This window comes from Lonchura striata, chromosome 1A (genome assembly GCF_050655825.1).
Source record: "Lonchura striata isolate lonStrDom1 chromosome 1A, ASM5065582v1, whole genome shotgun sequence".
NCBI classification, from domain to species: domain Eukaryota; kingdom Metazoa; phylum Chordata; class Aves; order Passeriformes; family Estrildidae; genus Lonchura; species Lonchura striata.
The window spans coordinates 59,930,614-59,944,539 of record NC_140741.1 but is presented as its reverse complement, the minus strand read 5'-3'; the positions used below and the strand labels follow the sequence as shown (position 1 = coordinate 59,944,539).

At 41.7% G+C, this 13,926-nt stretch overlaps 1 protein-coding gene across 1 annotated transcript in view; it reads left to right on the top strand.

Annotated features, from left to right (window-relative positions):
* Positions 1–13,926, top strand: part of STRA8 (stimulated by retinoic acid 8) — a 16,153-nt gene extending 2,227 nt beyond the window's left edge. The window contains exons 4-10 of the mRNA XM_031503697.3: positions 670–745; positions 2,190–2,274; positions 2,670–2,822; positions 5,720–6,002; positions 7,277–7,353; positions 9,020–9,131; positions 12,646–13,926. Of these exons, the coding sequence (XP_031359557.3) occupies positions 670–745; positions 2,190–2,274; positions 2,670–2,822; positions 5,720–6,002; positions 7,277–7,353; positions 9,020–9,131; positions 12,646–12,720 (861 nt within the window). The 3' untranslated portion in view covers positions 12,721–13,926. The remainder of the gene's footprint in view (positions 1–669; positions 746–2,189; positions 2,275–2,669; positions 2,823–5,719; positions 6,003–7,276; positions 7,354–9,019; positions 9,132–12,645) is intronic.

Sequence of the window (13,926 nt, the reverse complement as noted above, 5' to 3'; positions counted from 1 at the left end):
AGCTCTGCAAGGTAGATATCGATGGTCTCACCATGCACAAAAATCTTGAAATATTTTGAAGATGTGTATGTTTAAATGCACTGGCCATATGTTTTCAGGAGTGCTTGGCACAGATGATGAAGGAATGATGTGCAGCACTGAAGTTAATCTGTTAACCCAGACTTTTCCTAGGAGAAGTCTTTGCTGTGTTTTATGCTGCTGTAATCCAGGTTACAGCAACGTAGAACATGGCAAAGGCTTCTCCTAGCAAAAGTCTCATGGGAAGTCATTAGTAAAATCTTATGCCTTAAGTTGGTAGGCATCCAACAAGACTTCACAGCATGGTATTTCTGGACATGCTCCAAGAAGAGAGCGATCCAAACAAGACCATTTGCTGATGAAAAAAGATCAGAGTTAAGTAGCAAATGTCTGTGTGATTGGGTGTTATGTGTATGTATTGCATAATGTATACCCAAATATTTATATTCTATATTGAAGTTTACTCTTTTATTAATTCTTTTCCCTTTTCATATGTATAAGGGTAGCTAGTGAAGCAACACAGTTGTTTTCACAGAGACATGGAAATTGCTGAAGGTAAACATGAAGGAGAAGCAAAGCAACAAAGGCATGTTAAAACATGAATCTAGTTAGAGCAGAGAACAATCAGTTCTGTTTTCTTCTTATGTTTAGTATCAGGTTTTGCGTAAGGCTAAGACATCTATCCAGAAGCTGGAGCAAACCTTGTGTTCTTTGCTGAAGATGAAAGGTAACTGTATGCAAGTATTTGCTTGGACAAAGAGCCTGGACTTGGTTTTTATGTATTTTATGTATTTGTTAGAGATAGAAGTACACCCATTAAAGCATTGCACCAGCTGTGCCTTTAGTTGTAGCAATAAGTGAGGGACAGTGAGAAGCCTGCCAATCCACTGAGCACCGTATCTCAGAAATCCCCCTCTGACTCAGCCTTTCCTACCCCCTCCCCAGCCTAGGTGAAGAGAGGAAACAAGCAATTCCTGCTACCCCGTGGCAGCAGGCCATTCAGGCTGAGTACCCTTGGCATCTTCATCCCAGCAGGTATGAGGCTGGCATGGGTCCCCAGGCTGGATTCTTAGGCTCCCACCCAGAGCCTGCAGGAGCTGTGTGCTCCTCCTGGCCGCAGCAGTGTGGCACAGTGCCACTCACATGCTGTCACCAGCACCCAGCCCTGCCAGAGCTTAAGATTGCGCAACAGCATGCTGTGGTGTGAGGTAAAAGGATTTCCTAGGTTAGGAGATTGAAGCCCCTGGTTAAGAGTGTACTCTGATATAAACGGTTAAGAGAGATGCTACAGTTTTGTTTTCTTTCAGCTTGGCAGGCCATCCTCACGCCCTGTTCTCTTACAGTAGCCTGTGACACCTCGGTCACACTGGCCAGCAGGTACCGCCTGCGCTTGTGGCAGCTCCTGCTGCGGGGCCTCACGCCCCCACCAACGTGCCTTCTGTTTAGTGCTGCTGGCCACTGCCTCTGCTAGCAGCAAGCAGGACTAGGGGCTGATAGGGTAGAGGCTTTGGACATATTTTTTTTGTCCCTTCAAGTGTCCACATTCCTGTCAGGTAGAAAAAAACCTGTTATTCATGTGACTCACACCTCCAATAATTTGAATCAATTAGAAGTCTCAGTGCTTAACATGAACAACCTCATCTGAACCCACATCCTTAGATAATCCATACAAGTGAGTCACAGGTGGAAAGAATAGTTTGACTGAGCAAAACTGAAAGGATAACAAGCAGAGAGTCTCGTTGAGGGGAGTTTGAGGCAAGCTTCCCCTTGTATGTACTTGCATATATGTAAAATCCATACTGCTTGTGAATCACAGGCTGGATGTCAGGGTTTTTCCACATGCAATTTGTTCTTTATAAGATAATAAAAAAAATACTGTTTTGACTAGTGCATGCCCAGAGTTTTGCAGGTTGTTTTCACCATCAGTTCTGTAAAATCAATGTTAGGAAGAAGGTATTGATTCTAAGTTCCTCAGTGTTCATAAACTCCCAGTAATGCTAGTTATGTTCTAGGGAAAACAGATGTTTCTTCTTTCACACCATTTTTGCCTAATGAAAAGCTGTGGCTTGTGAAGAACCAGTTGTTGACAGTATTCTGCTTGGTTGGGGCTGAGGGTGAGAGAGAAGCCAAAAGTGCTGTTGATGTGACAGTAACCTTTCTGCTGACAACAGCGAGCTGCAGTCTGGAGGATGGGAGCCCATCCAGCTTGGAGGAAGTCAGGGAGGAATATGTCAGGAGGCAATTCGGCAGTCAGAGGTAAGGGCTTATACCAGTCAAGAAAAGATGATAATATTTTGCACTTGCTTCCATCCCAGCATCTTTGAAACTCTGTCATTGTTACTGTATTTCCAAGCAGAGGTTTTTCCTCATGAGGAAAGGACAAAGAGGTCTCACCTGCACCACTGTAATCCCATGAAGTACACAAACATTTTAAGCATGTTGTTGGTCTCATTTCCAAAGAGTGCTTGTATTTTTTTTCCCTTCTATGTAGCTGATCTCTGGCAAGGATGTCTCATTGCCTGAAAAGCAAAAGGAGGAAGAAGCTGGCTTGGGAAGAATTCCCCTAGGCTCTGGAGTCACCATTACAAGGGCATTATTAATTGAGTTGAGAAGCTATTATTATGGCTTTTTTCCCCTTGTGTTCTTTCCAGCACTGCATCAGCCTCAGAAGATATGAGTGAAAGTGACTCTGCCATCTGGTATTTGCTTCAAGAATGTGAAAAACAAACACTGGAAGAATATGGGAAGCCAGAATTGACCCAGGTTTCAGACACTTTATCCCCAGATCTAGTGGAATTTGAACGGTAGGTGCACCCCACATTGCTTCAGGGATTTAACTTGTTTGCATTTTCACTGTGTATCCAGGCACAGCTGTTCATGCAGCCCTGCTGGAGCCTGTGTCTGCCTCAGAGAAGCCTTGTGCCAGCAACTTTGGCCCTGCTGGTGATGAAGCTGATCACTTCCTAAGTCCCTGCAGCCTGCACATGAACAGACTCTTAGAGTTGTAGCAGCCCCCAGCTTTTCATGCCTTGGTAAATCCCTGAGGATTTTCACTCCTTAAGGAAAAGAAGAAAATTTCTTTCAAGTGTGTCAGTCCCTGTGTTGCCACACTTTACCACTGTATCCCTGCCATTGGGCTAGAATTTAGGAGGGTAAGAATTGCTGCACCAGATGAATTTGCCAAGAGTCTATGTGTATGTGTTCCAAGGAGGTGCAGGAACCAGAGGTAAGCACATTCTGTTCCTCACAGTGATGCTCATCCTTCCTCTAATGGCTTTGTTATGGAGAGCTTGAACACTGTTGCCCCTTCCAGAAGCAGACCCTTAGCTCCTGACAGCTTGGAGTACTTTTTCAGTAGGATCAGAGTAGAGTAAGGCTGGATTCAACCAAGTAAGAACTTATAATCCTCAGCCTCTGGCCTGCAGAATAGTGGTTGTCTGGAACATATCAGAAGGCATTCTGCAACAATGCAAAATTGCAACACTGGGGAATGGGGGGAACCTAGACACTTGTATGTTACACTTGGGGCTAGTGGATGTGAGTCTTTAAACCTTTTAAGCTCCTAAATGCATGGTGCGGGACCTAAAAGTCAAAGACTACTGTTATCATGTCAGTTGTCCATGTATTTTATTTGGAAGTCATAATGTAAATATGATAAAATTACTGTTTTTTTCCAAAGTTAGTGGTATCCTAAAACCAAGTATTATACTCCATGTTCTTCCCCTTCCTGTCAGACAACACTAAGAGGTACTTAGAGGTTTTATCCTGCATTTCCAACAGGATAAACGATTATTTGATTGCCAAGATATGAGAAATAGATGCATGTGTAATCTATCCTGTACCATCAAGCAGTCGATTTCACCCTAACCATTCCACAGTTAATAACATGCAGTGCAGGAAAATCCAGAGCTACAGCTAGCATCCTCTTCCATGTTATCACCACCACAACCAAAAACTTCTGCAGTTCCTTCTTCTCTTTTTCTTTGAACTGCTGTGTATTTCTAAAAATCCCTTTGATCACAGGGTTTTTCCTCAAAAGGAGACTGCAGCTGGACCAGCAGATGGCACCAGCTTCCCACTCCTGCTCATGCTTTAGCTCCTGTTAGAATTGGAGGTAGCTGTAGTTAAGGTATCGTTTAGAAGACCTTGAAATGTGCTGAATCAATATTTTCAGGATTAGAAAAATCTGCTTCATCAAAGACTGCACGACAGAGCCATAAACACCTGACTTTAATGTTCTTTACTGGCCAGGTAGACCAGGACCTGCACTGTGTAGACTCTGACACTTATCCCGTAGCCCTAGGGCAGATTGCATTTGGTTTATAGCTAATTCTTGTCAAAAAATTACCTTTTATAACAGGCATAAAACGATAAAGACTCTTCAGCAAAGAAAGCAACAACCTTTTGGTGATCATGTAATCACATTATTTGGGAAGCATCAGAAATGCTTTGAGCTTCAACTGACTGGGTTTTATTCCCACATTCAGCAGCAGGAGACACATTGGTAGGACTTCACAGTACTCTGTCCAGTGCAAAATGTGGTTGTCTCCTTCCAGCTGGGAAGGAAATAGTTGACTTGTGCTTCAAGTTTAATTTCTTTAGCAGAGCAATCTAATGGTGGTTTCTGTTCTTCTGCTTGAGAACTTCCAGGTCCTTTGTTGGGAGCTGGACATCCAGAAAACTTAGTGAGTGCACTAGCTTACATGAGAATGCTTATTCCCCTTCTGCTATTTTGTCTCCAGCAGTGGTGGAAAATACTCCGGAGTGTGGAAACTTGGGTTTAAACAGGTTTATGTTTGCCTACAAAATTATAATTTTTAATATTGATTTGCTGGAACAAATAAAAAAGAATTTTTTGAGTTACTTTCTCATACAATACTGTTCAGTTAATCAGGAAATATGCTTATTTGGGACATCTTCCAAGGAATCATTTTAAGCCTAAACATAGTATCAATGACTGCTGTTTATAGAGCTCTTGGTTTATACTCCTTTGATCTTTTTCTTTTCATCTGAGACTCTCTAAGCATTTAATTAATGTAAAATAACCTTCAGTGCTGCTTTCTGAAGTAGACATTATCCTTGGTTCACTATGCCACACAGTGCTAACAGAAGAAGCAGGCTTGATCTGAGATTTAGTCACTGGGTAGAAGTTATGACCCCTGTGTTCCACCACCAGTTTCACTACAGACTGCATAGAAGTTAGTGTTAGGGATGTGTTTCCTTAGATGTAAAATGGAGGAAATGGAGCTCCCATGCATAAGTCAGAGCATCCAGACTTGGGGTAGAGTCTTTCTTTCTGTATGTACAGTACCTACTGCATCAGGATATGACCTCAGCCAGGGCTTTAAAGTGTAGTGCGATGCCAGCAAATGCATAACACGTGACTTGCAGTGCAAAAGGTTCAGGATACAAAGGCAAGTAACTGAAAATGTATTAAATTCTAGAATGAAGTTTGCCCATGCAACCCATACAACCTGGAGCTTCTGTTGTGAGGCAGTCCTGCTGAGGCTGAAGCTGGAGCCTGCTTTTTGCAGGTGAAATCATCAGTGTTGGGCATCATTCAGTAATTGTATGAAGTCTGGGAGGCAGAGTCAGTGAAATACTTATGGATCAGAGCTACTCCCTGGTGTCCTGCTGATTTTCAGTAGATGGCTGCCTTATAGCCTGCTCTTAAGAGATACTCCCTTTTCTTTCCTTCCAGATACCTGTATTTTTATAAACACACAGTGGACCTGCTGATAGAGCATGGAATTGTTTGCACTGGAGATGTTCCTCTTCCTGAGGTCTCCACAGCTATTTCCCATCTCTGGCAAGAGCTTAATGAAGAGAGCAGGGACAGCATCTTGCAGTACTGTAGCCAGAGAGATTTCCTCATGGATCCCAAGGCTGCTTGCCCAGAGCCTGCTTGCACTGAAGGTAGTGTGAGGGACAGCGGAGGTAACAGTGAGGAAGCCAGTGGTTCCTCAGTCTCCACACCAGAGGAAGTAAGTGCTCAGCAACATTCAAAGTCTGCCTCTGAAACTCCAGGTCTTCAGATGCCAATTGGCTCTGCAGCTTTTAATTGCAAACATACAGTAGTTGTAACTACGTTTTCTCAGATCACTTGAATGTGTAAATGGAGACAATAAGCAGTCTTTGAGTAAATATCTGCACCAAACTTTCTCTTGGTATACCTAGTGAGCTATAGAAGTGCAGTAGTAGTAATCCTGCAAGTCTCCATGGACTTGTGGAGTTGCTGTGCTAAGTAACAGTTAAATTTGCTCCTACCTTGCTCCAGGGACAGGGAGCAAGATCAAGAATTATACAGTTACTGTGCTCTGCAGACTCTCCAAAGAGCATAGATGATCTAAATCCAGAAGGGATACCTAATTTGCTAAATCCTGCTGTGTTTTCGGTTGGGTGGGGTTTTTTTAATCAAAGCACTTGGTAGCAAATAGAAAGTATTTTTAGACCAGTCCCAGTGGTACAGGGCCAATGACTGCCTGTACCGTGCACCTCTACAGAGCCAAGAAGTCAGTGACTGAGTAGACATGGGAGTTTATTAATAAGAGATTGAGTAAATAACAGCCAGTTCTATCAATGGTTCCTGGAGCACTGATTGCTGAAGTAACTAGCTGCTCGAAGAGGTATGTGTAATTTCATTAGCTGCAAGGAAGGGACAGATGTTTACCTTTAGCATAGAAATAAATGGCATTGGCACGTCCTTTTTGAGTCACAGGACACAAGTCAAATATTGCTCATTGCCTTAGGAATGTTGTGGGAATGTTCCCTGTACAGTATTTCTGGCACAGAAAGTGTGTGAATTGCATTATGGCAGTGTGAACTAATGAGTTTAGTGGTCTGGCACAAGGAGCATCCAAACTCCTTTGTCTAATTGGAGTCAGTTTTGGAGAGACTGGCTGATACAGCTGAGATCTCCAGCCATAAGCAGCAGTCCACAGTCAAGTCTCTAAAGCACAGATACAATCCATGGTTTTTACTGATTTTTTGGGAGATGTAATATGAAGTCTAATTCCTAGAGGTTGAAGCACAGGCTTAAGGGAGTGGATTGACCTTTTGTTCCTAGCCATGAAATACAGTTATTCCACATTATTCCTGTCTCCACAAAATCTCTTGACTTACTCTAGCTGTAAGCATACCTGTTAAATGTAAAGAAAGAATATCATGCTTTTAAAGATTTCATTATTAAAAGTTATGCCCTAGGTAAAACTTTTTAGGTGGCTGGATATGCTGACATCTGAAGTGATTTCTCTGCTAGGTGATGTTTGAAGATGCATTTGATGTTGCTGCTGGTTTCCTTGACAGAAGCAAGGCTCAGGGAATGTCCAGCCAGAGGTAAATTACAGACTCTCCCTTTTGGTAGACACAGTACATTCATAGCCCACTGTCAGCAGTCCATGGCAAGTGCTCTGTGGTGTAAGACAACAGCTCTCTTTTTTAATAAATGGTCAGAGTAGCAGCCTCCAGCAACTGTGTTCACAATAATACTTCCCTTTAAGGGGAAAAAGTGAAACAATTAATGGTCATTTATAGCAGATTCAGTAAGAATCACTTACTAAGAGCCCCATCACTTCAGGATAACTGGGGTCCTTCTGATTTTCTTTGCCACTCTGCACAGCTTTCTGTTTTTTCAATTTACAATACTTGCCATGTTGTCTTTTTCTCTCTCACTTTTCAGGCCTGTGACCAAGAAGCATTCCCTAATAAATCAGCTAATCATAAGCCATACTCTCATTTAATGAAACAAAACCAATAATTTTTCAACATTTTCTCCCTTGTTTTACCATAATTCAGTCACATGGAGGTGATCAGGTTAAAGTGTGTTTGACCTGAACAGTAACATTAGAGAAACACAGGACCTTTTTAATAATAACATCTCTTTCCTCTTCAGTTCAGATTAGTAACCTAGAAGAGAACATGTCAGATACAAAACTGGCACTGCCTTTGATTTTTTCCAGTAGACCAAAGAAAGAAAAGCATTGTTTTCCTCAAGAGGAAAATCACATGATTCATCATTTATGTATTCTTTCTCCTTAGTCTTTGTTAAGATTGTTTTCCTTTGCAAATAGTGTTTTTAATCTATGGGGTTTTAATCCCATTTTCTACTTATTTCTCAACATTTAGAGTGATCTTTTATCTTCCTTTCACCACCATTCCAGGTTGCACTTCCAGAAAGGAATAAATTAAAATAAGGTTGTTTTGCCTGATGATCAAAATATACTTGAATTGAAGAAAAAGACTAACAATTATTTATTTATTAAATAACATTTATTAGGTCACATTTCCCATTTGCTTTTAAAATAAGATTAAGTATTCCTTAATACTGCAAAGTATTACTAGAATCTTTAAAATCTGTTTTAGGTCCCAAATCAGTTTGGTATTTCAATAGTCAACATTTATTGTTTTCTCTTTCTTGCCTGTTGTTCTGCACCTTGTAATTCTGGACAGAGGTATGATGGCAGAACTTTGTAAAATCCCAGGAAGAATACAGAGGTGAGGTCCAGAATGAAAAGCTTAGCTTTGTGCCACAGTTATCTGAGCACACATCTGCCAGTTATAGCTAACATGTCATTTCATGACCTGGTTTAAATACAGGTTAGTGTATTCACTCAAAAACTTCACAGAATTTAAAGCTGTTCCTCTGAACAACCCTACCAAATACACTCCCAAATGACCATTGTTGCTGTCTGTTTTAAATGGATATTTACTTTCCCCCAAACCAGTGTTACTATGCTGTAATGTATCAGCAGATCTCCTTATTGTGACACCCATTTCTTGTATTTCTGTTCTCTGTTCTTACAAATCTGCCTTGCACTTGGCAAACAGTATCTCATCAATGCATCCATCACAACTCCTCTCTGTCTTGCTTGGCTATTTTCTTTAATATCAAAACCATCTTGAAAACAATTTTAATATTTTTTATTTATAAGTGAAATATGGAGGAGAGAAGGTAAGGAGACCAGAACAGAAAATTAAATACAGTATCTGGTTCCATTTTCAGTTCAGCATTTGCAATCTGCTCTTCTGAAAATCCAGAGGATCACCAGAGACTCTATCTACAGGTCACTGACTTCCTAAAACACCTCTTCTTCACTAATACACAGTTTTGCCAGGTAAGCCTTGCCAAAGGATTCCTTATGGAAGGAGCAGTGTATTTCAGAGCAATGTATTTCAGGAGAGATGTTAGAAAGGGATTCAGTGCTTCAGATCATATTGTCCAGAATGACTCCAAAAAGAACTTGGCATTCATAATTTTAGATATGTCATTCCAAAAGGCCAGTAGGATTGCCTTTGTAAGAGGTTAAGTGTGGGTGAACACTGATTTGAATATTATTCAAAATGGCAAATGACATGAGGAATTGTATTTTTTTTTATTATTATTGTTTGCATTAAAGTTCTTTGTGGAAAAGCTTGAATCTCCTCTGAGCAGGTAAAGCTCACTTTCCAGCTCTCCATCAACTCCCAGGTGCTTCATTCTGAGTGAATTAGAACCACCTTCTTCTTGTCTGGGTGCCAGGTTCCCTGCCCCGAGCCCTCCATTGGCAGGCCTAGAAACAGGATATTTGTATTCTTGAAAGAGCTGAATTAAAGCTCCTGAGCTTCCCCCTAAGTTCAGCCTATTGTTGCAGGTTGGCTGAGCAAGAAGTCTCTGTGTTTACATTGTTCTTCCTCCCCTTCTTGCCTCCCTGCCATGGAGGTGGCTCAGAGCTTGCACATGGGTAAAGAACAGAAAGGGAGATACCCCTCAGCCAGAGCGTGCTTGTTTTGGTTCAGAGTCAGTGGTACCTCCACACTAGCCATTGGTTTGCTGGTTTCTATTGACTAGTTCCCACCTGGCCTTTGGTACTTGAGCAGATGCTCCTTTGAAGGAAAATAGGTTTGTGATGAGGGGTAGTTGTGACAGAAAACAAAGCAGAAACTGGTGTTGCAGCACTATCTGAATCCATCACAGAGAGACTGCTGCGTGCCATTTGGTTCCCCCATCCTGGACATAGTAGCACTAGAGAAGGTGCAGAGAATGGCATCAAGCACAGGAAAAAAAAAAAAAAAAACTGAGGGTTACTGCAAGACCATTTTGTTTGTACATGGGGTGGGTTCAGTACACAGAATGATTACTCAATGTGTGTAACACCAGAAGGTCTATAAAACACTAAATAAAATTAACAAATAACATATTAAAAATATTTGTACATACAAATTACCACATTTAGACTCCAGGGTTATCAATCCATCAATCCATGGGCAATTACTAAATCTGAAGGAACAGATTCAATTTCCAGTGCAAAAGGGCCTCACAGCACAGTTTGCTATAATATACAAGTATTTATTGTAAAACAGAGTACACTGTGTGCCCAATTCTTGCACTTTTTTCTAAACTTCCCCTGCTGGCTGTTGTCAGAGACCAGACACTGATCTCCACAGCTATCTGTGAATAGGTATGTTCTGTGTAAGAGCAGAGCTCTTCTTGTGTTTAAGTAAATGACTATGAACTCCACAGGCCTAGAAAAGAAAGAAAAGCTTTAGGCAAGATATGGCATTTTCTGGTTTTAAATTTCTTTTGTGAGTGTCATGCCTGGCATGGTCTCATCATGTCCTTCTGCTTGGGGCTGTCTCATTATGTGTGAGCCCAAGTCCATCTCACAACTTTCAGATGAGGTGGTATGGGAAGAGATAGTGTATCTTTCAAGGTTTAAAGAGGCACATTTAAAATAAGACTAGGAGAATGGGAGTGATGGGAAGACAAGCAGCAAAAGAGCCCAAAGTACTGCAAATTGGCAGTTGACTGTACTGTGTAGATCTGAAAGGAAATAAAAAGCTGCACAGGCTTTTTTACACAGGAACTTTTAGTTATCTGTGATAAGACAATAAAAAGGGACTTTGAGAAGAAATCACCCAGGCTAGATAATATGAAGGTCACAATATATATTGATTTAGAGTACAGAACAGCATATCTAGACAGTGCTGCCAAGAGGCAAAAGAGTAGAAAAAAGAAAATATAACTGACAAGATATTTTTTGTTTTGAGAGCAGAAATTCGGATCCATCTCAAAGCAAACAGAATGAGACAGTTATGAAAGTGGTTGCAGAGCAGGGATAGAAGATGTTCCAGCTAGCTTGAAACACACCAACTCAGGCAGCAACAGAGAGATCAGTATAGGCTACTCACCTTACCCCAGAAATTGGGCTACTCAGAGCATCAGAGACTCCTGGACTGGACAGGGAAAGGAACCCGTCCTGCTTACCTTATGGGTATGGCTGAACCTCTGCAGACCATTCCCCTTCCCTTGATGTGGAACCTGTGCTGGTGCAATGCTAGCACAGGAGTTTGGGCAGTGCTGGCATAAATTATCTCAAGGATAAAGCAGTGTCCCAGTACACTGTGCACATACCTTGTAGGAAATACAGAGGTGGGTAGCAAGTACAGTAAGTACCAAGGTAAGGCATACCACTGAAATACAAAAGGCAGTCCATGGTCTCCTTTCCTTTCATCTGCAGAACTGATGAGGTGGTGGATTTTATTGCTGGTCATTCATGCCACTGCCATGTTCTGTCATTTCTGGTTAACTGTCCAGGTACAAACTACAACTACAGCTGTTGGATTGTGGATGGTCGCTGTTTCAGAGTCACAGAGCTACCGAGCACAGCTCCTCTTGAGCCACTGCCCTGGCTCTCAAGGCTACCAAGGGCTTGCACCCCACTGGAATAAAAAGCTTCAGAAAGACACAAGAGAAGGAGGGAAATAATTTGGACAAGGAAAGGGAGAGCTCTTTAAAGGGCTGGGACCCCAAAATGAGAACAGGAGCACGTTTCTACAGTATATGATAGAGTATTTCTGAGCATGAGATTAGTTAAGCAATCTTGTAATTTTTCAAGAGCTGTTGTCTTAATGTCACATTATAAGAGAAGCTTAGCAGCAAAGGCAGTAAAGAGTTAATTTAGACTGAGATCCAAAGGTTTTTACCTAAATGAAACTCAGTGGGTTTTTTTTTTTTCTAAATAGTACTGAGCACCTTTGTGTCTTCAAAGGCACACTTTCTTTTAAAATTATGGGTTTTAGATGAGTCACTTGACAAGCAAGTGGTATTTAGTGCTTCTTAAGCTATATATTTTCAAACAGCACCTATTTTTAAAAGCAGTATTTCACTGAGGAGTCTTGCATCAATGCAGAAGGTGGAATAGATGGACTGCAGGCATGAATACTTTTATCTTTCAGACTTTGATTTCTCAAGAGCCACTTGTTCTCTGTTAACTGGTGAAAGAGAAGACCTTTTCCTTCTGTTGCTAAAAGTGGAGCAAAGCCTGAAGTTGGTAGCAGTTAAGGAAACTCTCATACCTTCAGAGCCTGTTATGTGACATACTTGCTACCACAGTCAGTAATAGCTATCTAGATTATGTAAATAGACACAGGGTGGAGCCCTGTGATTTTAGAAGGAAATTGGCAGAAAATTTGAGCTATTCTTCATCAGGCACCTCAGGAACTCACCAAGTGCTGATGGTTGACTCAGAGAGGTGGGAGGGCTCATGCTGCATTTTCTGGTACATCAGCTCTTGACCAACTCGCTGTATATTTGAAAATCAGTGAAGTCCTCTGTTTTTTAATCCTGCTTGACTTTGGGGGGGCTTTCAGGAAGAAGATCTTCACTATGATCATGAGACTGTGATGCTGCAGTGCACTGAGACCTTCGATGATGAAGATTTCTAAACAGTGTCTCCACTAATGTTTTACCAGGCATGGGAGGAGGCTTCACCTCTTTCAGTGAGCAGCCTCTCTAAGCAGAGTGTGGAGACACTGTGTTGGTTTGTTACCATTGACTTCTCCTTCCCTCATTAGTACTTCTTGACATATCAGTTGAGTAATTTATACTTTGTAAAGGTTTTTAAGGTCTTGGTTATTTATTTATTAATCTTTTTACCTATTGCTATTTAATGTTTAGCCTTGCTTCAAAAAGAAACAGAGGCTTGTACAGTTAAGTGACCTTGCCTAGCATAAGGTGTGGGAAGAGCAGCAGGGAGGCCAGATCAGTGGCAATCTGCACACTCTCACAGGATGCAGGTCTCAAACTGCAACCTGCAAAAGTCACACCCTGGCATTGATTACTTTTCTGCTGCAATTTTTCATCTTGGGCTTCTGTATATGAGTACAGCAGCAGTGAGCTTCTGGGGAGTGACCCACTCCCCAGTCACCCAGAAAAGTGCAGGCACAGTAATTCACTTTGGATTATTTACTTTTGTAAAGTGTGTAAAGCCAAGTGACCAGCCCTGTGTTCTTCTTCCACATCTCATTCTTGGATGAATAACACTGCTCAGATAGTGTCTTGGAATTAAAAGTGCTGTGAAATTGAATAAAGTCCTCACATCTCTGAGTTGCCATTAAAGACTCTCTGCAGACCTGAACAAATTGTATTCTGAGACTGGTTATGTTGAGGTCATGCTACCAACCATCACAAACAGAAAGGATGGAAGTTTTATTTTAAAACCTAAACTAAAGCTGGTGTGCCTAGCTATCCAACTTCAGCAGCCAGCTTTTAGACTGAGTCCAAGAGGCTTGGACTGTGGCCCAGATTGCCTTGGTGTATAAAAGCATGATACATTCAGGCAGAAACACGTGGAGCTGAGTACTGAAGTACAAGGGAAGAACAAACACTACAGTGCCCTTTCTGTCCCTGCAGTTGAGGCTGTGGTAGCACCCCCAGATGAATGTCTGACACTGCTGTGCTTGAAAGTGGGGTTTCAGGGGTTCTGTTTGGGTTTAAGAGGCCCTCAGAGTTCTCCAGGGTGCAGCCTTGCCATTCCCTGGCCTTTCCAGTGTGCTTCATTTATACGTGCTGGCATTGCTTTGAGACTAGAAGCATTGTAATGATGTTAAGGAGAAGATGAAGAACATGTTACTTTGGGCCCTCCTCTTGCA